Source organism: Mesoplodon bidens, assembly GCF_964165515.1.
Source record: "Mesoplodon bidens genome assembly, chromosome: 1".
Taxonomy (NCBI): Eukaryota; Metazoa; Chordata; class Mammalia; order Artiodactyla; family Ziphiidae; genus Mesoplodon; species Mesoplodon bidens.
In genome coordinates this window covers 8,151,003-8,174,967 of record NC_138176.1, presented here as the reverse complement: position 1 = coordinate 8,174,967, position 23,965 = coordinate 8,151,003, and the positions used below count along the sequence as shown (strand labels likewise).

Below are 23,965 nucleotides of genomic sequence, written 5' to 3'. Positions count from 1 at the left end.
AAGAGTGAAAAAGTGTTCATAACATACGGAAATCACACCATCACGCTGTACACCTTAGACTTATACAGTGATGTATGTCTAATGTATTATTTCTTAATAAAACTGGAAAAAATGCTATTAAAATTCGTTCCACTTCTAAAAGAAGAAACAAGTGAAAAACTGGAGACAACTCAAATGTTTCCTGATATGAAATTATAATATACCCACTTAAGATAGAATACTATAGTCATTAAAATGTGAATAAAATTCATATTTTATGGCAAGACAAGAAAAATTTAAACATAAATTCACTCTGGGGGCTTCCCTGGTGGCACAGTGGTTGAGAATCTGCCTGCTAATGCAGGGACACGGGTTCGAGCCCTGGTCTGGGAGGATCCCACATGCCACGGAGCAACTAGGCCCGTGAGCCACAACTACTGAGCCTGCGCGTCTGGAGCCTGTGCTCCGCAACAAGAGAGGCCGCGATGGTGAGAGGCCCGCGCACCGCGATGAAGAGTGGCCCCCACTTGCCACAACTAGACAAAGCCCTCGCACCGAACCGAAGACCCAACACAGCATAAATAAATAAATAAATAAATAAACTCCTACCCCCAACATCTTCAAAAAAAAAAAAAAATTCTCTCTGCCCTTTGGCCTCCTCTATCCCCTCTACTGTGCATTGTGTATCTGCATCCAGCAGCAACCAAACCTCCCCATCAGCAGAAATAACTGCTCAACCATAACGAGCAATATTTTCTAGCACCACCAAGACAACTCCTTAAAGATAACATTCGCTTTTTTTGTTGGGGGGGGAGGTTGCGGGGCGGGGAGCGGCACACCACTCAGCACGTCTTAGTTCCCGACCAGGGATGGAACCCACGCCCCATGCAGTGGAAGGGCAGAGTCTTAATCACTGGACCACCAGGGAAGTCCTGCATTCCTTCTTAATCTTGTAAGGGGCCAAAATGACCCATGACCCACTACTCGGCCAGATCGTGTAAGCTGTCAATAATACATCATCTAGTGTACAGCCCTCTCAAAAAACTTATGTAAAACTGTTTTGACTTTTTTTTTTTTTTGGCTGTGTTTTGGTCTTTGTTGCTGCACACCGGCTTTCTCTAGTTGCAACGAGCAGGGGATACTCTTCGTTGCGGTGTGTGGGCTTCTCATTGAGGTGGCTTCTCTTGTTGCAGAGCACGGGCTCTAGGTGCTCAGGCTTCAGTAGTTGTGGCACAGGGGCTCAGCAGTTGTGGCTCGCGGGCTCTTGAGCGCAGGCTCAGTAGTCGTGGAGCACAGGCTTAGTTGCTCCGCGGCATGTGGGATCTTCCTGGACCAGTGCTCAAACCCGTGTCCCCTGCATTGGCAGGCGGATTCTTAACCACTGCGCCACCAGGGAAGTCCCTGTTTTGACTTCTAACAGGCGGCCAAACAGTTCTCAGAGCTTTCTGAGCTGTTTCCACGTTATAATCCTCAATTTGGCTCGAATAAAATTTGCCGTTTCTTTCTTAGATAGACTGATTAATTTTTTCATCAAAAAGAGAATGACATAAACTTGTGACTACTGACATAGAAAAGCATCCAAAATACTCTGTTCAGGTAAAAACAAACAAACAAAGAAACAGAAACAATACCATGCATAACAAGGATACTTTAATAAAAATGGTAAATACTAGTATACACATGGGGAAAAAGCAGTTATTTTGAAAGCGGAAAAGGTAGTACTAAAAGAGACTTTTTATAAATTTGTTTTTCTAGAGATTACCAAAGAAACCAAAATGTTCTTAGAAAACACATGAAATAAATCAGGTAAGAACATTCTTAGAGGGCTTTAAAATGTGAGATAATTGATAACACTGCAGTAATCACACACTGGTCCCAACGTAGACATTTTAAATATGAGCTTTATTTTAAATTTAAAGAAACACTGAAAATAAACACTTTTTACAAATTATATCAAACACTTAAAACATAAAACGTAATCTAGGAATGTTAAACAATAATTCTTAATTCAAAGTAATGACATCCATAGAATACATCTTGGTGCTAGCCAATATGGAGTTTGCTTAAATCTAGTATTTTATATAAGCTTAACCACTCATCCTTCCTAAGATTCAATGACTATGACTCAACTTTATGAGGTTAAGCTAATCTCCTATGCAATACTCTCCTATAACTTTTTCAAATACAATTTATACCAGCGAGGAAATTATTAAAACATATATAAATTATGCTGAGGGGCTTGATTAAAAGGCTGTCTATATAGAGAGATGCATCTCACCTTAGAAAGCACACACAGACACAGACACACACACACACACACACACACACACACACACACACACACACAATCGAAAATAAGATGCCAGGACATTCTCTTAGTTATGTTACACAGCAAACTGCACGTTTATAAATGTCATTCTATTATGTATGAACTGAAAAACATATATTTTTTAAGAAGCCCTTAACATGGGGGAGTGGAATATGCCTGCATTAAGTGCAGAAACTCGGAGCTTTATGAACTGCCTGTCTCCAGCTGGCTCCCAGGCACCACTGAAAACTGTCACCCTCAGAAAGACAAGATGGTCTTGTTAATGATTTCCACGGCCTCCAGAACCTCATCCTCCTTGATCACAAGTGGAGGTGCAAACCTGATGATATCACCGTGGGTTGGCTTGGCCAGAAGTCCATTATCTCGAAGTCGCAGGCACACCTTCCAGGCATCATAATCTAAAGAAAAACCGTCAGACTTTTATGCTGATCCAAGATAAACGTTTAAACATTCCCTTGCAGCATGCACAGGCAAGGGCAGCCTGGCAAAACAGAATTCCCAGTACCTAACTCAAGAAACATAGCTCTGAGTCGCAAGCTTGCTTTGTTTTTACTCTTAAAAATGAAGTTATTTTTCAGCAGTGGTTTGAATGGTATGATGAGACATGGTTTTTGTTAGTTTTTTGTAAGTGAAAAAGACCTAGCAAAACACTTACATGCTAAGGCAGATGTAATGAATTACACAAGGAACCAATACAGAAAGAATTGGGGTATATGATACGGATAAGTCACTGGCATAGAATAAGCAACACTCAAAACGCAGTGAGCACTACACATCCCTAACCTGGATCTGCCTCCTGCGCTGGCAGAACTAGACTCGCGTCATTTTGACTCTCACGACACTCAACCCTGGCTGCATCGGAATCACAGAAAGAGTCGCAGCCAATGTCTGGGCCCCACTCCAGACCCATCAAATCCATATCTCTGCATCGAGGCTAGGCTTGGATTAATTTGTTAAAAAGCTCCCCAGGTGATTCTAAAATGCAGTCAAGGTTGAAATCACTGCTTTAAAAGGAAGGGTTAGGGCAAGAAAATCCAGCAAGGATCGCTTAAGGATTAGAAATGATGTGTTAGATACTAAACACGCTGTTAAGTGGCAGCTGGGGTTGTTTTCATTATCAACGTCATCATCATCATTCCTGTTATCACTACTGCTCCTACCACCTCTACTGATACGCAAAGTATGGAAGTGAGTGAGGAAAGGAGAGTGAAGAGGAAATGGGACTGCAAAGCGCTCTGCGCAGACTTCCTAACAGAAAATAAACTGAAATCTCCAAGTACTGCATAAATAACCTCAGGCAGAATAACAAATGACTTAAAGAAATGAAAATAGGTGAAATTAGTTATATGTGCCTTCATGTAGGAAAGAGCTATATATATATATATGTATATATATATATATATATATTTTTTTTTTTTTTTTTTTTTTTTTGCGGTACGCGGACCTCTCACTGTTGTGGCCTCTCCCGTTGTGGAGCACAGGCTCCAGATGCACAGGCTCAGCAGCCATGGCTCACGGGCCCAGCCACTCTGCGGCATGTGTGATCTTCCCAGACCGGGGCACGAACCCGTGTCCCCTGCATCGGCAGGCGGACCCCCAACCACTGCACCACCAGGGAAGCCGGGAAAGAGCTATATTTTTAAGACCATTAATATAAATCAGGTAATAACAGTATTAGGTAGAGCCTAAAAGACTTGGTCAATAGGAAGCCAGTCAACAGTTTCAAACAGAGGAAACCAACGACCAGATAAAATACCAAACGTGGGCTTCCCTGGTGGCACAGTGGTTAAGAGTCCGCCTGTCGATGCAGGGGACACGGGTTCGTGCCCCAGTCCGGGAGGATCCCACATGCCGCGGAGCAGCTGGGCCCGTAAGCCATGATTGCTGAGCCTGCACAGGCTCCGCAACGGGAGAGACCACAGCAGTGGAAGGCCCGCGTACCGAAAAAAAAAAAAAAAAAAGAAAACAAAATACCAAATGTGTTTTGAGCTCTTCCTATAACAGTAATATGTTGTAAAATATTTTGTCTCCGTACCTTTGGTTTCTCTAATAACAATAGCATTTAATAATCCTTTTCCTCTTACAGCTGTTACAATATCAGAAGGTAGCTTCATGAGTTCATTTCTCAAGATGATACCCATTTTCTCTGCATTTTCAGCAAGGTTTTCTTCTTCCAAAACCTATGTTTGAAGAGAAATTACACAAATATTAAGATTGCCTTTTCCTTTATATTGTTCTTTGGAGGGGAATGTGGACTATAAGCACAGGAAGAACGTGATCAGATAAAGACCAGAGTAACTTACTTAACTTTCATTTCTATTTTCCAAAGCCTATACCAGTTTGATTTCTAATCATCTAACATACGCTAGCTCAGACAGAGCCTTGCTTTAGTCATAAACCCAGAATCAATCTGATTCTGTGGCAAAATAAGGATTAAAATTTGTTTAATGCAACTGATATATTTTCTTCTTAGGTGAATAAATCAATGGACTAAATATACTTTAACTGCAATAGAGTTCCCTTTGTTTTTTCCCTAAAAAGTCCATCCTCAGAGATAATAATTTTATGCCTTTTGTAGGCACTTGAGGAATAAGTCTAAAAGCATTCAAATCCACACTTTAACAACAAAAACAAAAAGCCACATGTGCTACGCCAGAGGCTTCACAGGCCACGCCCGGTCACTGAGTGAGAGTTCTATGTGGACAGGCCAGGGCCTATGGGCCAAAAGCCGCAGGAGACTGCAAACCTGGGAAGCCCCCAGAGGATTCCCGTCTACTAGGCCAAGGTTAAATTACTTTTTGAGAATGCCTTCCCCCTAAACCCTTTCCTCTGTACTTCATGTTCTGTAATACTCGGCAATCTTATTACATTTCTTATGTGGGCTCAAACCTAAAAGGCACTTCAACACTACCTCCAGGACTAGCTACTGTACAGCTGCAATCCGTTTTTACCTCCAGGGCCGCGATGGCCACTCGGCAGCCTAGTGGATTGCCACCATACGTTGAACCATGTTCCCCTGGTTTAATGGTCAGCATTATTTCATCGTCACACAACACTGCGGATACCTGAAAGACAGAGACTTCAGTGCTGACCAAGTCTTTTCTCAGGCGAACTCTTCTTATTCTTACCAGGAACACCAATATTTATGAAGCTGGTACTAAATTTGACATAAACTTTCAACCAACAAGTGCTACACATCTGCCACCTTAACTAGCAGTGACAAACGGAGTGATGCCCTAACACGTTCCAAGCACATCAGGCACACTTCTATGGCACAGAATAGCATTTTAGAACCAAAAGAAGAAAGCTATTTCTGCAGTGATATAATTTAGAATTCTTTCCACTCTCAAGGGGAAATGCTTTGTTTCACTGTTTAGAAAACAATGCTCTGCACTATATACTCAGAGCCCTTTAGTCCACACCAACTGTTGGCTCTGAACAGCAAACCCAAGAAAGGAATTACAGTTCAACATTAATTTTTTCCAATCTCTACATTAATCGGTCGGTCATGGTTTTAAACAGTTAGTAATACTATGTCTCTGAACTATGGGAAAAAAGCATAAAGGTCTACAGGAGTACTTTTGGGATAAAATGTCTCCATCCAAAACAAATGCAGCAGAGCAAATCCCAAGGCACCCTCAATTCTTCAGTTAAAATAACTAAGTGGGTCACCCCATGGAACTCTGAAATGTTTTTATTACACGTATTCCAGGTGACCTATATATATATATATATATATATATCACTAAGTAAAACCAAACCATCAGAAGGGCACTATTGTCACAGTCGGCTAATGTAAAAATATCTTAAGGATTCATGAGAACAGGGAAGAGAAAGAGAGGTTGAACATTGGACTTACAGGGTATAAACCACCAGAAAGTGCCTTTCCTAGAAGGACCAGATCAGGTCTGACGTTTTCATGGTCAATGGCCAGCCATCTACCAGTTCTGGCCAATCCTGTCTGTATTTCATCAGCAATAAACAGAACCTATTAGAAAACAACAAAACAGCATTAATTATCATTTTCACTTCCACAGGGAAATGGTGATCTTTATTTTACTCTTCCCTGCACAAATGTCATTCTGACATCCCCTCAGATCTGTGAAAACATTCTCCTTACCCACACAACTTCAAGAGTGTCCTGGGAAAACCCTGTAGACACACAGTTACTTCCTGTGTCAGGCCACTCAGTCCCCAGAGGCCCATCTTGCACTGTTCTACAAAGTGGTAAGGCACTTAGGCAAAGGGTTTTGGGGGGGGGGGCTTCTGAACATAACTACTCTCTGGGAATAAATTCCCTTGTTTATTCCACAACATTAATTAGTAAAGAGGGAGAGAGAGCTTACACTCTGGAGCAAAGGGATACAACAGAGGGTGTGAGGAGGATGAGAGCACAGGCTGCCGGAGCAGAGAGGAAGGAACCGCGGGCAGGGCCCAGCCGTCTGCAGCTCTGCCAGGGCTCAGCCAGGATAAAGTCAGCTTCTTTGCAGCCTGCTGCTAGAAAGTTCTATCACCACTAGAAAGTTCTGCAGCTCTTAGAATGAAGTCTCCCTCTAGTGGAGAGGTGATGTAATCTTCGCATCTATCCTATCGGCCAAACCCTAAGAGAGGCAGGCAGGCAGGCAGGCGGGCAGGTGTGCAGGTGGCTGACCTGGTGCTGGGTGCAGAGCTCTCGCACGCCCACAAGGTAGCCTGGATCTGGAACAACAACGCCTGCTTCACCCTGAATTGGTTCCACCATGAACGCGGCAACGTTTGGGTCCTGAAGTGCACGCTACAAAAACAGCATGAAAATGGTTTTAGTAACTTCCTTTCAAACCTATTTGGAAATCTGAAATCACATAATGCGCATATTTTCCCATTAAGGATAAGTGTGCAAATTAAGTTTTCACACTAACTTATATTCTGACTTCAAAGTATAACTTTTCTGACTGACATTCAATTACCAAAAGCTCTAAATACCTCAGCTTTAAGCTACTCCATCCTTTATTTTCTAATATATACTTAAATGTACTGTAAATAAAAACTAATGAGGGACTTCCCTGGTGGCACAGTGGTTAAGAATGTGCCTGCCAATGCGGGGGACACGGGTTCGAGCCCTGGTCCGGGAAGATCCCACATGTCGCGGAGCAACTAAGCCTGTGTGCCACAACTACTGAGACTGCACTCTAGAGCCCGTGAGCCACAAGTACTGAGCCCGCGTGCCACAACTACTGAAGCCTGTGCGCCTAGAGCCCGTGCTCAGCAACAAGAGAAGCCACCGCAATGAGAAGCCTGTGCACCGCAACGAAGAGTAGCCCCTGCTCGCAACAACTAGAGAAAGCCTGCGCACAGCAACAAAGACCCAACGCAGCCAAAAATAAATAAATAAATAAATAAATAAATAAATTTATAAAGTTAAAAATAATAATAATAATGAAAGTGGCCTTTTAAAAAGCCATTAAAGGGAATTCCCTGGTGGTCCAGGGCTTAAGACTCTTTGCTTCCACTGCAGGGGGGCACAGGTTTGAACCCTGGTCAGGGAAATAAGACCCCAAAAGCCCCGCAGCCAAAAAAAAAAAAAAAAAAAAATTAAATAGATACATTAAAAGTGTATCTTTTTACTTTACAATTCTTCCACTTCATAATTTTAAAAAGCTGGCTGAATGGCTGAAAACTGACTAATTTTGTCTATTAAAGTAATTAACACGTAATACCCAAGTTAATACTTACGCAGGAGATAAATCTAAAGTGGTTAGTTGGTTGTCAGGATTAGACCACAGAACCTGGTTTCCCCATGTTGGAAACTTGGAAACTAACTGACCATTACAGAGAACAAGGGTGAATCTTGGCCTAACTTTAATACAACAGATTCTCAGTACAATCATATATCTGTTTTTAATTCATACACTCAACCAATTTAAGTTCTATTTACTATGAACCAAAGCACCATGATGCTAAATGAAGTACCTCAAGAGCAGGCAGATCATTATATGGAATGATTTCGAAACCTGGCATAAATGGTCCAAAACCATCGTAACTGGTTGGGTCTGTGGAACTGGAGATAGCAGACAATGTTCTACCCCAAAAGTTTCCAGCTAGAAAGAAGAAATAAACAGTCATTATTTCAATCAAACCCCCAATGTAATAAGCACTGTTCCTCCCAAAATGCCCTAGGAAGCTTGATTTTCAAAAAAGCAAGGGTTTGCTTTAGAGAGCCTCCAGTGAGCTCATTTGTTTAAACAAAATCTGATAGTAAACACCCTGGTTCATATGACTGAGGTCTGGCCTTGCAATTACTATTTTAGGCACTTCTCTACTGAGCCTCCAAAGTATAATATATAGCCCCTAAGGATAGGTATTTGTCTTTTCTTTCAATAATCCCAAACCCTAACAAGTGAAGCATTCAATGCTTGTTTTTCTACAGACAGTTTTTCTAGACACATTTATTATAGTGATATGAGAAAGAGACTACCCTTCATAGAGAATTAGCAGTTTTCCTTTTAAAAATCCAACACTACAGGCTAACTATTCAATAGAATGAATTTTAAATTTCATTTGGATAGAATATCCTCAAGCAGTCCGAACACTTTCAATTTGCCTTCCTTGCTGTTATAAGTTGTTATGTGCTAAAAGACAGACATCTGCCTTTGTTTAGGAACAATTTTTACCCACTAATTTATTTCATTAATAATTTGAGGACTGATTAATAATGTCAGGCACGGGGCTTCGCTGGTGGCGCAGTGGTTGGGCGTCCGCCTGCCAATGCAGGAGGCACGGGTTCGAGCCCTGGTCCGGAAGGGTCCCACATGCTGCGGAGCAACTGAGCCCATGCGCCACAACTGCTGAGCCTGCTCTCTGGAGCCCGTGTGCCACAACTACTGAAGCCCGCGCGTCCTATAGCCCATGCTCTGCAACGAGAGAGGCCACCGCAATGAGAAGCCTGCGCACTGCAATGAAGAGTAGCCCCCGCTCACCGCAACTAGAGGAAGCCCGCGTGCAGCAACGAAGACCCAATGCAGCCAAAAATAAATAAAATAAATAAATTAATTAAAATAAAAATAATAATGTCAGGCACTATTCTAGGTGTCAGGGATAGAATGATGACTGGCAAGCTCCCTGCCCTCAAGGAGCTTCTATGCTAATAGGGAAGAAACACCTCAACGTAAACTAGTGAAGCAAATGCACAACATAATTTCAATGTGGTTAAACCCAAGGAAGAAAAGAAACAGTAGAATAAGAGAGGCTTGGAGGGTCTCCCACGTGTTGTGCTTTGTTTTGTTTTTTAATATCTTCCCACCACTTCTGCCAGCAGCAACTCAATTAACCCAGTACTGAATTATTCTAAGTTGGCTTCAAAGCATCCATAAATACTACCCTTGCAAAGTCTCTCTCAGCTATGAGTACTATGAATAATCCCCACTTGACTTGTCCACAAGCAACAGCATATTGATCCTGCCCAGACTTAAGACAAAACGCACACTAGACCATAAGCCTACTTGCTCTCCTGCATCGGCCTCAGGAGTCTCATGCCCCGCAGCTTACCCTGCAGTATAAGGGACATGCAGCTGGGGAGTCTTCTGTCTCCACCCACTGACTCACCAGCTTCTTTCAACACCTGGATGAAACACCTTTGCACCCTGTGCTAATGTGAGAGAGACTGGACACAGTCTGTAAGAACGAAATCACCAGAAATGCCATTTTTGTTTGCAAGAGACAGCTTTGTTGTCCTACAACTAAGGCACAAGATTCCAAAATGGCAGACCACAGAGCTGTGCAGAGACTTCGGAAACAGGAATCTGTCACCCCCACCCCCAAACACCAACTACGGCTGGCCATTAGATGAACTCTGGATTCTGTTATACCACGGGGTTTATAATTTAACTGCGTGTGTCCACAAGGCAAAATATTTAATGATTTCAACCATCACAAAAATGAATCTTGACCACATTGTGCAGTGACAAACTTACCCATACTTTATGTTTAAAAAAACTAAAATCAGAGCTTTAAAAAAAAGTCAGGGGCTTCCCTGGTGGCGCAGTGGTTGAGAGTCCGCCTGCCGATGCAGGGGACACGGGTTCGTGCCCCGGTCCGGGAAGATCCCACATGCAGCAGAGCGGCTGGGCCCGTGAGCCATGGCCGCTGAGCCTGCGCGTCCGGAGCCTGTGCTCCGCAACGGGAGAAGCCGCAACAGTGAGAGGCCCGCGTACCGCAAAAAAAAAAAAAAAAAAAAAAAGTCAGAACCTATCCATTGACCATCATTTTCAAGATCCCCAAAGTCAGTCTATATGGATAATCTGGATTAACTGTTGGTCTCCCCAATCAGGATTCAAGTCATTCCTCTCAACCATTCACAGAAATATACCCAGGGCAACTCCAGCCCTCCTCTTCCAGCAGCTTCCAATGACATGATACAGTAATCCTCAAATACTAAGATTCAATCATCGGATCATACCTAGGACACGGCCCCACCTGAACACAACCCAACGTCAACAACCTCACAAAAGTGCTCCATCGGCAAGACCGTCTAATTAACCAGAAAACCGCTATGAAAAAAATCAGATAAACAGATGGGAAACAAGTCATATAGTCACTCATTTTAGGGAGGAAGGAGTAGGAGTTATTTCGGAGAGAAAAATCCCACATATGAAGAAATACTTGGAAATAAACCCAAGGAAGGGAAATCCTTCCACTTTTATGAAACATTCAACAATTAACATACAATACCTGAGGCAAACGCATCTGAAATATTTCATCAGTAAATTAAAATGGTAACTGATGTTGTACCTGTCGGTCACAGCAGTTAATGGTGAATTTCACATACCTGCGAAAACAATCTTTGCTTTGTATTTCGGGATCCCCTTCACGGTATATCCCCATCTACGAGCAAGTTTGCAAGCAGTCTCTCCAGCCTCCACTCCTACCAAAAGAGAACATCTCTCCGTTTTAAAAAATGTTTTAAACTATCGGAAAATTATAAGATTTTCTCGGCTATTTAACAAAAAAAAAAAAAAAGGAAGCATTTTACCTGTATTCATAGGAAGAACTTTGTGGTAGTTGAAAAGTTTAGTAACATACTCCTCGTATTCACCGAGCACGTTGTTGTAGAAGGCCCTGGATGTTAAGGTCAATTTGTCCGCCTGACTCTTCAAAGCATTCACAATCTTTGGATGACAATGGCCTTGGTTGACAGCACTGTAGGCACTCAGAAAGTCAAAATATTTTCTGCCTTCTACATCCCAAACATAAATACCTAAAATATATAAGGAAAATAACTCTAGAAAAATCACCACATTACAGAAAGTTCAAAGATTAAGACTGCTAGCCAGGGACTTCCCTGGAGGTCCAGCGGTTAAGACTCTGCGCTTCCACTGCAAGGGGGCACAGGTTAGATTCCTGGTCGGGGAACAAAAAAAAAAAAAAAAGACTAAGACTGCTAGCCAGCCCTCTGAATACCTACGTATGAACCGTTAGTTAACATAGAATTGTGGTTAAGGCATGTTTTAGCTCAAGCATAATAAACTTTGGTTTATAAGGAATTATATTTTATCTGTCCAGCTTCAAATTACACATTTAACAAAAACAGCATAACGAGGAACTTCCCTGGGGCTTCCCTGGTGGCGCAGTGGTTGAGAGTCTGCCTGCCGATGCAGGGGACACAGGTTCGTGCCCGGGTCCGGGAAGATCCCACATGCCGCGGAGCAGCTGGGCCCATCAGCCATGGCCACTGAGCCTGTGCGTCCGGAGCCTGTGCTCCGCAACGGGAGAGGCCACGACAGTGAGAGGCCCGCGTACTGGGAAAAACAAAAGACAAAAAACAAGGAACTTCCCTGGTGGCACAGTGGTTAAGACTCCGAGCTCCCAATGCAGGGGGTCAGGGCTCAATCCCTGGTCAGGGAACTTGATCCCACACGCATGCCACAATTAAGAGTTCCCAGCCACAACTAAGTAAGCCCGCGAGCTGCAACTAAGGAGCCCGCCTGCCGCAACAAAGACCCAGAGCAACCAAATAAATTAAATAAATAAATAAATATAAAAACAAAAAAACACCATTTTAAAAAAACCCACATAACAAGAAGAGATTTTATAACTCTGGAGTGAAACCTTTTATTCCTGGAAAACTGGAACCTTTATTCCTGGAAAACCGAAGTTTGGAATTTAAAGCTGGAATTTAAAGGAAGAAGTTATGCATAACATAAAAATCAACTGGTTGACTGTAAAAACCAACAGAATGGGAAAAAATATTTCCAAATCATATATCTACCTAATAAGGATCTAGTATCCAGAACTCCTAGAACTCAACAAAAAGACATACAATCCAATTAAAAAATGGGCAAAGAACTTGAATGGACATTTCTCCAGAGAAGATATACAAATGACCAACAAGCACATGAAAAGATGCTGAATATCATTAGTCATTAGAGAAATGCAAACCAAAACCACAATGATAGCATTTTATGCCCACTAGGATGGTTATTTTCTTAAAAAGGAAAACAAGAATTGACAAGGATGTGGAGAAATTGAAACTCTCCTCTATCACTAGTTGGAATGTAAATGGTGCAAGAGCTGCTGAAAACTGTTTGGTGGTTCCTCAACAAGTTAAACATAAACTACCATATGACCCAGCAATCCCACTCCTAGGAAGAAGGGGAGGAAAAAAGAAGCGGAAGACAGGTGTTCAAACAGAAACGTGCGCACCAATGCTCACAGCAGTACTCGAAATAGCCAACAGGTGGAAATAACCCAAACATTCATCAACTGATGAATGGACAAACGTGTGGTGTATCCATAAAATGAATATAATTCAACCATAAATAGCAATGAAGTACTGACGCATGCTACAACGTGGATAAACCTTGAAAACATTGTGCGAAGTGAAAGAAGCCAGACACAAGAGGTCACATATTGTCTGATTCCATTCATATGAAATATCCAGAACAGGCAAATCTATAGAAACAGAGAACAGATTAGTAGCTGCCAGGCTCTAGGGGAAGGAAGGAATGAGGAGTGACTGTTCAATGTGTATGGGGTTTCCTTTGGGGATAATAAAAAATCTTCTAGAACGAGCTAGAGGTGAGAGTTGTACAACATTGTAAATGTACTTAATGCCACTGAACTGCGTGGTTAAAATGGTAAATTTTATGTCATGTACATTTTACAACAATTTTTTTAAGTTGATCATAGATATTAAAATGTATTAGGGGCTTAACACCTAATTTTTACCATGTACTTAACATACTGTGGTAGGTGCTTTTGTCCCTTATCTCATCAAAAACCCCTATGAGTGTTACCATCCCTATAGTACAGAGTAGATGCTTAGATTATAACTAGCCCCAGCTGGCACACATGCAACCAGGACTCGAACCCAGGCAGTCAGATTCTAGAGTGCACTCTGCTACTCTAAGTAGAGAATACTTTTGCAAACCAAACTGCTTCCAATTTTGTAATATATAAACCTAGATTTTCATTTGTTCAGAAGGAGCTTTATCTACACTACAGTACTGGTCCCAAATAAAAAATACAGGCAAATGATTAAAATGTTTAATACTGTTATGCATCATCTTCTGGCCAAAAGCTAAGTAATAAACTTTGGCTTTATTTGGTTATGGTTGTTATTTCAAAATGTGGATTAAATCACCACTTGGCAACAATCAGTAATCATTTATTCAGGTTAAGAATCATTAATGGATGCTAAAAGTGGGAGCAAAAATTTGATGAGTAACAGGATATTTGCAGTCTCAAATCATGTCTCCACAAGACATTTAAAAGGGAAAAACAGAACTTTGCACTGGAGAAGCCTGGCAGACACTACCTTACCAGTCAACCCCAAATTGAGGTTTATACTAAAAATTACTGGCCTGTACTCTTCAAAAATATCAAGGTCAAGAAGACAAAGACTGAGGAATTGTGCTGGATTAGACTAAACAGACCTGAAAACTGAATGCAACCCATGATCTGAGATTTTCTTTTGCTACTCAGGACAACAGGTAAAATCTGGATCAGGGCTGTAGATTCCAGAATAGTGCTGTGTCAATGTTAATTTCCTGACTTTGATCGTTACACTTTGTTACCTAAGAGAAAGTCCTTGTATTTCAGGAAAGGCACACTAAGTATTTAGGGGTAAGGAGGCATCATGTCTGCAACTTCCTCTGAAACAAGTTCAAGAAAAAAAATGTATTGCGTATGTGTGTCTGGAGAGAAAAAGAAGATTAAGCAAATGTGGTAAAACGGTTAGCCCTTGGGAGATCTGGGTGAAGAGTAAAAGAAAAATATAGATACTACTGTTGCAGCTTTTAAGTTTAAAATTATGCCAAAATAAAAGTTAAAGGAAAAAATGACAGCAATATTACAGTACTTTATTGATGTATCGTACACTCCCTCCTGGCAAAGGTCCATCATGACTTTGCAGTCCCCACAGTACCTAACACAGCAAGCAACACACACTCAAAAATGCTGCATTAATCGTACCTGCAATATAGAAATTAAATGCATCTAGAAAAATGTATAGTGAGAAAATATAAAAGCAACTTTTACAAAAATGTAAAGCAAGTAAAAGGGGCGGGGGTGGGAAGGGTTGGACATACCTTTCCCTCTCTCCAGGGCCACAGGTAAAGGGTGGTAGTTGTGGGCACCATATTTAGATTCCCGTTCAAAAATGTAGTCAGAGGATGCAGGGCCTTGGACTGTTTTTTTAGTTGCAACAGATGTAGCAGAAGCCACTGAAGAATGAACTCCACGGAGGACAGCAACAGTCTGCAAACGTGCTAGTTTGGAAAACATGATGTCCTTCAAGTAGGAATATCACCAGCCTGTCCAAAGAAAAGAGAAGGCATAGAGAATAAGAACCTTCCCAGCGCAGACAGATGTCAACTCATGAACTATGTGTTGAACATTTACCAAAGAATCAGAAAAATACGGAGAGAACTAAGGTGATAACTGTACATGGAAAGGAACCTTTAAAAATTGTATTTAGGGCTACCCTGGTGGCGCAGTGGTTGGGAGTCCGCCTGCCGATGCAGGGGACACAGGTTCGTGCCCCGGTCCGGGAAGATCCCACATGCCGCGGAGCGGCTGGGCCCGTGAGCCATGGCCGCTGAGCCTGCGCGTCCGGAGCCTGTGCTCCGCAACGGGAGAGGCCACAACAGTGAGAGGCCCGCGTACGGCCAAAAAAAAAAAAAAAAAAAAAATTGTATTTAAATTTTTAATTAAAAAACTAAAATAAAATGAAAAAACAAAAAAGAGAACTAAGACAACCTCTGCCTTTGGGGAGCTTGAAGGCCAACAAAGGGAACAAGTATATGAACATTGACATTAAACCCCAACAAGTGGGATGTGCACCAAGTGCTCCGGGCTAGAAGTCTAAGAGAACAAGCAAGAACGCTAAAAAGCAGGAGGGCTTTTACTTCTCACGAACACCCTTCTGTACCACCCGACGGTCTCTGGGGCAGTTGGGCAAGGCTGGGCGGCACAGGGCCTCAAGAGCTGAACAACCATTCAAAAGGTATTTATGCGGGGGTGTAAGACTCTCAGCTGGATCGCAGATCAGAGCCCAGAGGCAGAGACCAAATCAGAGAAGCCGGCTGCCCCGGGGGTAGTCCTGGGGGAGGGGACAGCGGGACTGAGAACTACTTTGCGTATCTACTTGGCCCCCCCGTTGTGCAAAGAGTGAGGAAATTAGGGAAGAATTTGGTGGACCATCCTATAAAGCAAAAGTAACAGGGGTGGGGAGGAAAAAGACATTTCTTGGGGGATGGGAAAGGCTTTTTAAGTGTAAAGACAGGAACTACAAAAGGTAATAAAAGTCAGTTATTTAGCCACAATTATCTAAAACTTCTATAGGTCAAAATTATCATAAACAAAGGTGAAAGGTAAAAAGACGGGGGAAAATGTTTTTTTCATTTATAACAAACAGCCTTTGAAGAGCTTTTACAGTAAGTGAAACAGACCAAAGACAAAACAAAACAAAACATATGAGATGCAAAGGTACAACTCCCAAGAGAAACCGCCTACTCCGCTAGGATGGCTGTTGCTATAAAATTAATTCCCAGAAGAAACTGCACCACAAAAGCAACTATGTAAATGAGAAAAAGGCGATTAGGAGCTAGAGAACATCAAACTGTTGGTACAATGAGCTAAAAAGTTTAGTCATAAATCCTAAATATCACTGAGCAAACTGGCATTTATTCAAATCTATTTATATATTATTTCAGCTTCACAGCTTCTCTCATCCCACCAGCACCGGCCCTAGAACCAGCCCTCACCACAGTGCTTCACACGGCTGCATAACCATTAATAGTCATGATAAGCCATGAAGTACAGGCTGAGCCACAGAAGAAACTAAGAATAACAAGGAAATTGGGGGAAATACAGAGCAGTCATGTCGGGGGAGGGGGGAATGTTTTGTAAAGATACATTCAAGATGAGTGGAAAGCTGCCGAACACTAGGCATACTTAATATGTCTGTACTTATTTTTTTAAAAGACTAGTTAACTCATGTTTCAACGGAACTCTATTAATGACACGTCAGACCACGCAATATCTCCCAGCACTCAGTCTGAGCTGCCCAATTAGCAAAACCTAATACTTGGAGTTTGCCTTGTTTCCCTTTCAACTTGGCACTACCCAGTAAAACCAGTATGTTCAGGAATCCGCTACACAAAATCCAGCACTCTGGTTTGCCAAGACTCACCAGCTAACCCTGCTTCACACAGTTCAGATTAGAATACAGATTTTTAGCCCGAGATCCAGCGACAGTCTTCAGAGGGTCCAATAACTACTGAAATAAAATGCAGAATTATATGCATAAGTGCATTTTTTGAAGGAGGTGGTACCTAGTTTCCACCAGATTTTACTTCAAAGAATTATGTATTAACAACAAACAAGTTACGTAAGAATCATTACACTGGAGATAGCCGCTAGCAAAAATGCAAAAATTCTAGTTACACTACACAGAACTTCTCCAAAATACTAAGTCTAAAACATTGATTTTAACTCTATCTCTTGAGACTCAGTTAGAATTAATGCTCTGTTTGACCAACTAAAAAGTCAAAACAACACATTAATTTTTGCCTTGATCAAATCAGCAATAATACACAGAGCTACTTAGATATACTTTAAACTGAAACACTTTCTGAAAAGGACTGTAACCATAATAAAAGCCTTAGATATGTTTGCGCTCTAAGACCACTAATTTCACTCTCAAGATTCTATCCTAAAGAAACACTCAGGAACGTAGCAAAACATTCATAAATAAAAGATGTTCAACTATATGAGAATGGCTCAACATAATCACATACATAATATATTGTCATTTAAAATCATTAGTTTTTAATGACATGGAGAGATGTTTTAGGATATGTTTAAGTGAAGAAAATAAAATCATGTTCAACTCTACAAAAAATACTATACACAAGGAAGTTCACCGTGGTTATCTTTCTACTGTTCTATATTTTCCATGTTTCCTAATGATCAAGAATTACATTTATAATCACAACGTTGTAAATCAACTATATTCAATTTAAAAAATCATATTTATTATCAGAAAAAGTTATTAAAAATGAAACTGAATGTCTGCCTAGGTTGTCACATTAGACAAAGAAAGCTTAGCAACAAAGAAAACCAAAGTAGGAGAAAAAGAAAGAGTTCTGAGAAGCTTTGAGAAAACAGATTGTGATGGTGGCCAAAACAGCTCAGCTGGGAGTAGTTAAAAGAAAGGCATAAGTCACTACCTCTGGAAGTGCTGCCTGGATGGATTACAGCAATTAGATCTTAAAAGTCGTCTCTTTCTAGGGGGCAGGGTCAAATTCTAAAATAAAAACTATTCTCTATGATTTTGCTATCAGGGTCTACAGCTCTGTGACCTCATTAGAACCTGGCAGAGAGGCACTAAAAAAAAATTTTAATTAAAAAAGAGAGAGGTATTAAAAAAAATACTAAAAACTCTCTCAACAGCATCTTCTAATTAACAGGTTGACACAATATTGTGAGTGAAAGGAATCTTTGAAATTATCTAAATTCAACATTTTCATTTTACACATTTGCTCAGCTCATTCGCAAAAGAAATGGGACAAGATACCCATTTATATGCTGAGTTCAGGCAGTCTTATTAAAATATAACTACAGTGTGGACTTCCCGGGTGGCGCAATGGTTGAGAATCCACCTGCCAATGCAGGGGACACAGGTTCGAGCCCTGGTCCGGGAGGATCCCACATGCCGCAGAGCCACTGGGCCCGTGCGCCACAACTACTGAGCATGCGCTCTAGAGCCCACGTGCCACAGCTACTGAAGCCCGCATGCCTGGAGCCCGTGCTCTGCAACAAAAGCCGCCACTGTAAAGAGAAGAATGCGTTCGGCATAGAAGAGTAGCCCCCGCTCATCGCAACTAGAGAAAGCCCGTGCACAGCAACAAAGACCCAACGCGGCCAGAAATAAAATAAATAAAAATAAATAAATTTAAAGAAAAAAAATATATATATATAACTACAACTTACTAACAAAAGAGTAACATCCAAAACATTACTAATACTTGTGCTTAATTAAGGTTTTTAAGGTGAACTCTGAATATTTAATTCGAGGGGTCCTGTGGTCCGATGCATCAGATGCACTAGGGCCCTGTAGGCACATTTCTATTCAAAAACCTTCTGGGTTCAAGTTACTGTGCCTGGCACAACACAAGAAATACCAGAACAGAATTAAGGAGGCATTAAACCAGCCAACATCAACAACTTCCCCTTCCAGAAAGGCCCGGAAAACCAGGAGAGGAGAGCGTAAGCTCCTCAGCGTTTGGAGACCAGGATGTAAATTCTAGCTGAGGCTACTAAGAGTAACTATTTGGATGATTTTGTCAATTTTTTTTTTAGCTTCAATGTCCCCATTTGCAAAATGAAGTTGAAGCCATTCAAGGCCATTACTGAGGATTAAATGAGATCATTTTTTAAAGCACCAAACTTAGCACAAAATAGCCACTCAGTTAGTTCCCTCTTAAATTCATAAGGGAATTAGCCAATTTCTGCAATATTAAAAAAAAAAAAAAAAACAGTGCCAGGGTTTCCTTTTTAAACTGCAGCTTTTGTTCTTCTAAAAATTTTTTTCTATTGAAAAAAAAATTAGAAACACAAGAAAATGACCTGCAGTTTCATATTTAGGAGGTAACCATTAACTTTTAACTTTTTTCTATGCATAAATACTATACACATTAGCTTTTCACCCTTCCCTAGGGAATTTACCACATTAGACCTTCTGAAGGCTCCCAGGACCCTTGCACAGATTTTTGTCACAGGTCCTAACACTTCAGGGCACTTGTTTTCACACCTGTCCCCTTACTAGACTCCTACTAGGCTCCTTAAAAGGACAGTAACTATGTCTTAAAATTCACTTTGCATCCCCAGAACCTAGCCCAGGTTTGGGGATTCCTTGTCTGTCAAATAAACGAGGTCATTCCTAAACAGACTTAGGACTTGCGAGGCAGTCAAGGTAGTGACAAATAGCAAGGCCATCCAGAGAGACGATTAAATCACCCACTCCTAACAGACAGAGCTGAGTCTAACTCTAACAGGAGGCTAGCATGACGTCAACAAGAATGACCTTTCCATCAAGAGTTCACTTCATTAGATCATTTCACTCCAGGCTGTGCATTTAACTTAGGCCCACACTCAGGTCCTGGAGAAGAGAACAAATTGTTATTGACAGCAAACATTTTAACACTGAATGTTTTCAGTGATACAGTTAACAAGGTCCTTCTTCAAGCTACTATTGGCCAATCTAATCCATCCTATCTATACTAGAACATACCTAAAATAGAATTCCATAAAACGCTGCATTTTGAAGAGTTCATTTAGCATATACTTATGAAATACTATTTTTTAAATCACTCTGAAAGAAAAACCGTCATTAAATTCATCAAAAAGCCACTTAAAATATTCTACTTGAGGAATAAATTTGGTTTTACTACATTTGTCAAATATTTACCTTTCTTGAGGCAACCATTCAAAAGTACAGTCTTTCTTGGAAAGTTCGGCCAACAAAAGTTTTTTGGCCTTTTTTTTTTTACATAATCTGGCTCAAAGTCAGCTCAAGTGCGCCACTGGCAAACACCTTAGGCATTACTACTGAAAAAGGATTGGCTCCATTGGATCATTCCCTCCACACACCTCCAAAATCCACTCATCACTATTTTTAAATGTAGATTTCACCCATCCCCAGGAACTCAGGAAAGGGCATAAAATATGCCCACAAGTAACTGTAATAAAGGCAGAGAGTGGGGGTGGTAATACAAATATAGCCTCTTTGAGGAAAAAAGTCTTTTCAAGAATTTTCACCATTCAAAGTTATACTGGGTTTGTGACTTCCCTGGTGGCACAGTGGTTAAGAATCCGCCTGCCGATGCAGGGGACAGGGGTTCGCTCCCTGGTCCGGGAAGACCCCACATGCCGTGGGGCAACTAAGCCCGTGCGCCACAACTACTGAGCCTGTGCTCTAGAGCCTGCATGCCACAACTACTGAGCCCGTGTGCCACAACTACTGAAGCCCGCGCACCTAGAGCCCGTGCTCCGCAACAAGAGAAGCCACCTCAATAAGAACCCAAAGCACCACAATGAAGAGTAGCCCCTGCTCGCCGCAACTAGAGAAAGCCGGCGTGCAGCAACAGAGACCCAATGCAGCCAAAAATAAATAAATAACTTTTTTTTTTAAAGTTATACTGGGTTTTGGGGGGAGCAGATTCAAAACTTATCTCGAACACCATGGAAAAACTGCAAACCCAAAACAATAAGCTTTATTATTTAAATCTTGTCCTTATTAAAAGATTTGCTTTCCTACTTGGATCTTTTTCATAGTCAGGAACTAGATTCTCTGAAGACGGTACCAGGATATTTTAATGAAAGAAGTCTATTGTTTCTTTCAGATGAGTAAGATGAAGAATTTGGATTACATACCTAAAGAACAGCTCCAAATTCAAATTGAGAGAACTAGTTTACCTACAGAAACTCCTACTCTTAGAAATCCGAAGATTTAGAATTGAGAACCTGGAGTTTAGTAATTTATTAAAGCCACTTCATTCCAAAGTCACTCCTCCGTCTTTTCCGCCTTAATTGATCACCTTATCGAAGAGGTAAAACTGAACACCAAGAAGGTAAGAGATACAGTGACAAAGGGAGGAGGCTGTGGGTCACCGAGCACAAGTGTCCCAATGAAATCAACCAGAATTTATTCATGCTCAGCACTGTTGGCAAAGAAACTCGAGGGAGGAAGTCTTCGCGCTGAAAGCCCTGTTGACCCCAATACCCTGACACCATGTAATTAAACCTGCACGTTACTGTAAGGTAAGGCTCTACGTCTGACTTTTTTATTTGGACAAAGGCTGGAAGGGAAAAGAAGATAGGTTGCGGGAGGGGAGAGATGAGCAGGTAGGCTGCAGGGCCAAGGAGCTGCCCGGAAGGACTCGGACCCAGTCTCGATAGTCGGCGCCGCCCCCGGAGGCAAAAATTCACCGTTTACTGAGCAGTCCCGCGCGTCCAGAATGCGCTCTCCTGGCCGACGTCAGGAACCCAGTGTGCTCGCGGGGCCCAAAGCCCCAGTCCCACGCGCCGGCGCCCTAAAGGCTTCCTCCCCGGAAACCCGGAGGCGCCGGAGAGGCTCAGGGTCGAGGCGTAGAGACCCCGGGGGCCCTGGGGCCGCGGCACGGGTTCGTGGACTGCGGGCCGTGAGGGCAGAGCGCCCGCCCCCATGGGCCGCGTGCCGAGGGGCCGGCCCGGCTCCGCCCGCTCGGGCAGGCGGAGGTGCCACATCCACAGCCTCTCTCTTTCTGCCTCCCTCGCCCGCTGCTCCCTGCCGGGATGCGCCGCGCCCCTGCACGCCCGGATTGCGTGCGGGCCGGCTGCTCTCCGACCCCCGGTATCCCGGTGCCCACCGCCGGCAGCGCAAACCCGCTGCGGAGGCGGAGCCTGCCTGCCGGTCAAGGCCCAGCGCGCCCCCTCAGCCGGCTTCCCCCGAACCCGGGACCGAAGCCGCCCACGCCAGCCCTCCAACCAGCCGCGGCCCGGGGCGCCGGAGACCCACCCGAGCCCCGGCCCCGCGGCGCGTGCGCGGATACCTGGCGGCACCTCGGAGACGAAGCCGGGAAACGCAGCGCCAACTGAACAACTACGGCGACGGCAACGCGTCACAGACCTTAAGATGAAGCTTCTGCCCCGCCCCCGGGACGCCCTCGCTTCCCATTGGCTGGCGGCAGAGGGCTGAGCACCAATCGCCGTGGGCCCGCCCTCCGCCCCGCTGCGCTTCACAGGCTCCGACTGTAACGCAGGTTCGAGCCCCTCCCGCGCCTTCAGGGCCGAGCTGTTCCGGGCCGCCATCGGTTCACTGCGTTCGGGCGCCTGCCTAGCCAGTGCTTTTCCCTCGGTCGCTCACTGCCCTCCCTTTGTTGGCGGGAAAACAAGGTCCGAAGGGATGAAACGTTGGTTGGGCCCCCGCCTCACGGGGCTGGACGGCAGGCTGGACTTCCAGCCCTGCGTTCCCCGGCCGCGCTCCCAGGCCTTTGCCTCGCGGAGCCTTACGTGTGCGCGGCGCCAGCCCTTCCCGGCCCCAGGCAAAGTCGCGCCCACCATGTCCTTGAACCCTGGTGTGCTGTAGTGCTGTTGCGCTTCTGAACCCATCTGCATATGTCATTACTGCAGTGGAAAACACACTGTCCACCTCCTCGTGGTTTCAGATACTGAAATGATGGCAACACACTGTAAGTTTGTCTGCGGCGCCCTCCACAACCCGTTAGAAACGCAGAACTGAGAATGGATAGGCCAGGATAACCTCATTTTAGAATCATGAGGGAGGGCGTCTCTGGTGGCTCGGTGGTTAAGAATTCGCCTGCCAATGCAAGGGACATGGATTCAAACCCTGGTCAGGAAAGATCCCACTTACCTCGGAACAACTAAGCCCACATGCCACGACTACTGAGGCTGTGCTCCACAGCAAGAGAAGCTACAGCAATGAGAAGTCTGAGGGCACCGCAACAAAGAGGAACCCCTGCTTGCCTGAAGACCCAATGCAGCCAAAAATAAATAAATTTATTTTTTTTAAAAAAGAATCATAAGGAACCTGGACACCGTGAAGTCTACACCATTTAAAAAAATTTTTTTTGACTTTATTAAAAAATTTATTTTTTTTTTTTATCTTTATTTTTGGCTGCGTTGGGTCTTCGCTGCTGCTCGTGGGCTTTCTCTAGTTGCAGCGAGCGCAGAGGCTTCTCATTGCGGTGGCTTCTCTTGTTGTGGAGCACGGGCTCTAAGTGCGTGGGCTTCAGTAGTTGTGGCACACGGGCTCAGTGGTTGTGGCTTGTGGGCTCTAGAGTGCAGGCTCAGTAGTTCTGGCGCATGGGCTGAGTTGCTCCGCGGCATGTGGGATCTTCCCGGACCAGGGAGCGAACCCGTGTCCCCTCCACTGGCAGATGGATTCTTAACCACTGCGCCACCAGGGAAGCCCCAGTCTACAGCATTTTTGTTAAATATTGGAAACAGAGCTGGGAGTGAGAAAATGACTTACCCAGGGTTATCCCACAGGTGAGGGACAGCCCAGTCCTGTGTGCCACCCCCCTTCTCTGAGGGTGATCACAGACAGCTGCGGGGACAGGACTGCACATCAGTGCCGTGTTCCATTAGACCGCCCTGATCAGTCAGGGTCCCAACTGG

At 43.3% G+C, this 23,965-nt stretch overlaps 1 protein-coding gene across 3 annotated transcripts; it reads right to left on the bottom strand.

The window, feature by feature from the left end:
• Positions 1–1,860: 1,860 nt before the first annotated feature.
• OAT (ornithine aminotransferase) lies at positions 1,861–22,467 on the bottom strand. Of its 3 annotated transcripts, none has more exons than XM_081234136.1 (10): positions 22,378–22,467; positions 14,872–15,096; positions 11,316–11,540; positions 11,112–11,207; positions 8,258–8,385; positions 6,960–7,082; positions 6,168–6,296; positions 5,260–5,373; positions 4,344–4,488; positions 1,861–2,706 (listed from the first exon to the last, which is right to left on the bottom strand). In XM_081234136.1, exons 2-10 carry the CDS (start codon positions 15,065–15,067, stop codon positions 2,546–2,548), a joined length of 1,317 nt encoding a protein of 438 aa, XP_081090262.1. In that variant the 5' UTR covers positions 15,068–15,096; positions 22,378–22,467; the 3' UTR covers positions 1,861–2,545. The 3 variants fall into 3 exon arrangements, with proteins under 3 accessions (XP_081090262.1, XP_081090263.1, XP_081090264.1); XM_081234137.1 differs by having other exon boundaries at positions 22,344–22,424; XM_081234138.1 differs by lacking the exon at positions 22,378–22,467 and adding an exon at positions 16,977–17,059.
• Between the last annotated feature and the right edge of the window lie 1,498 nt (positions 22,468–23,965).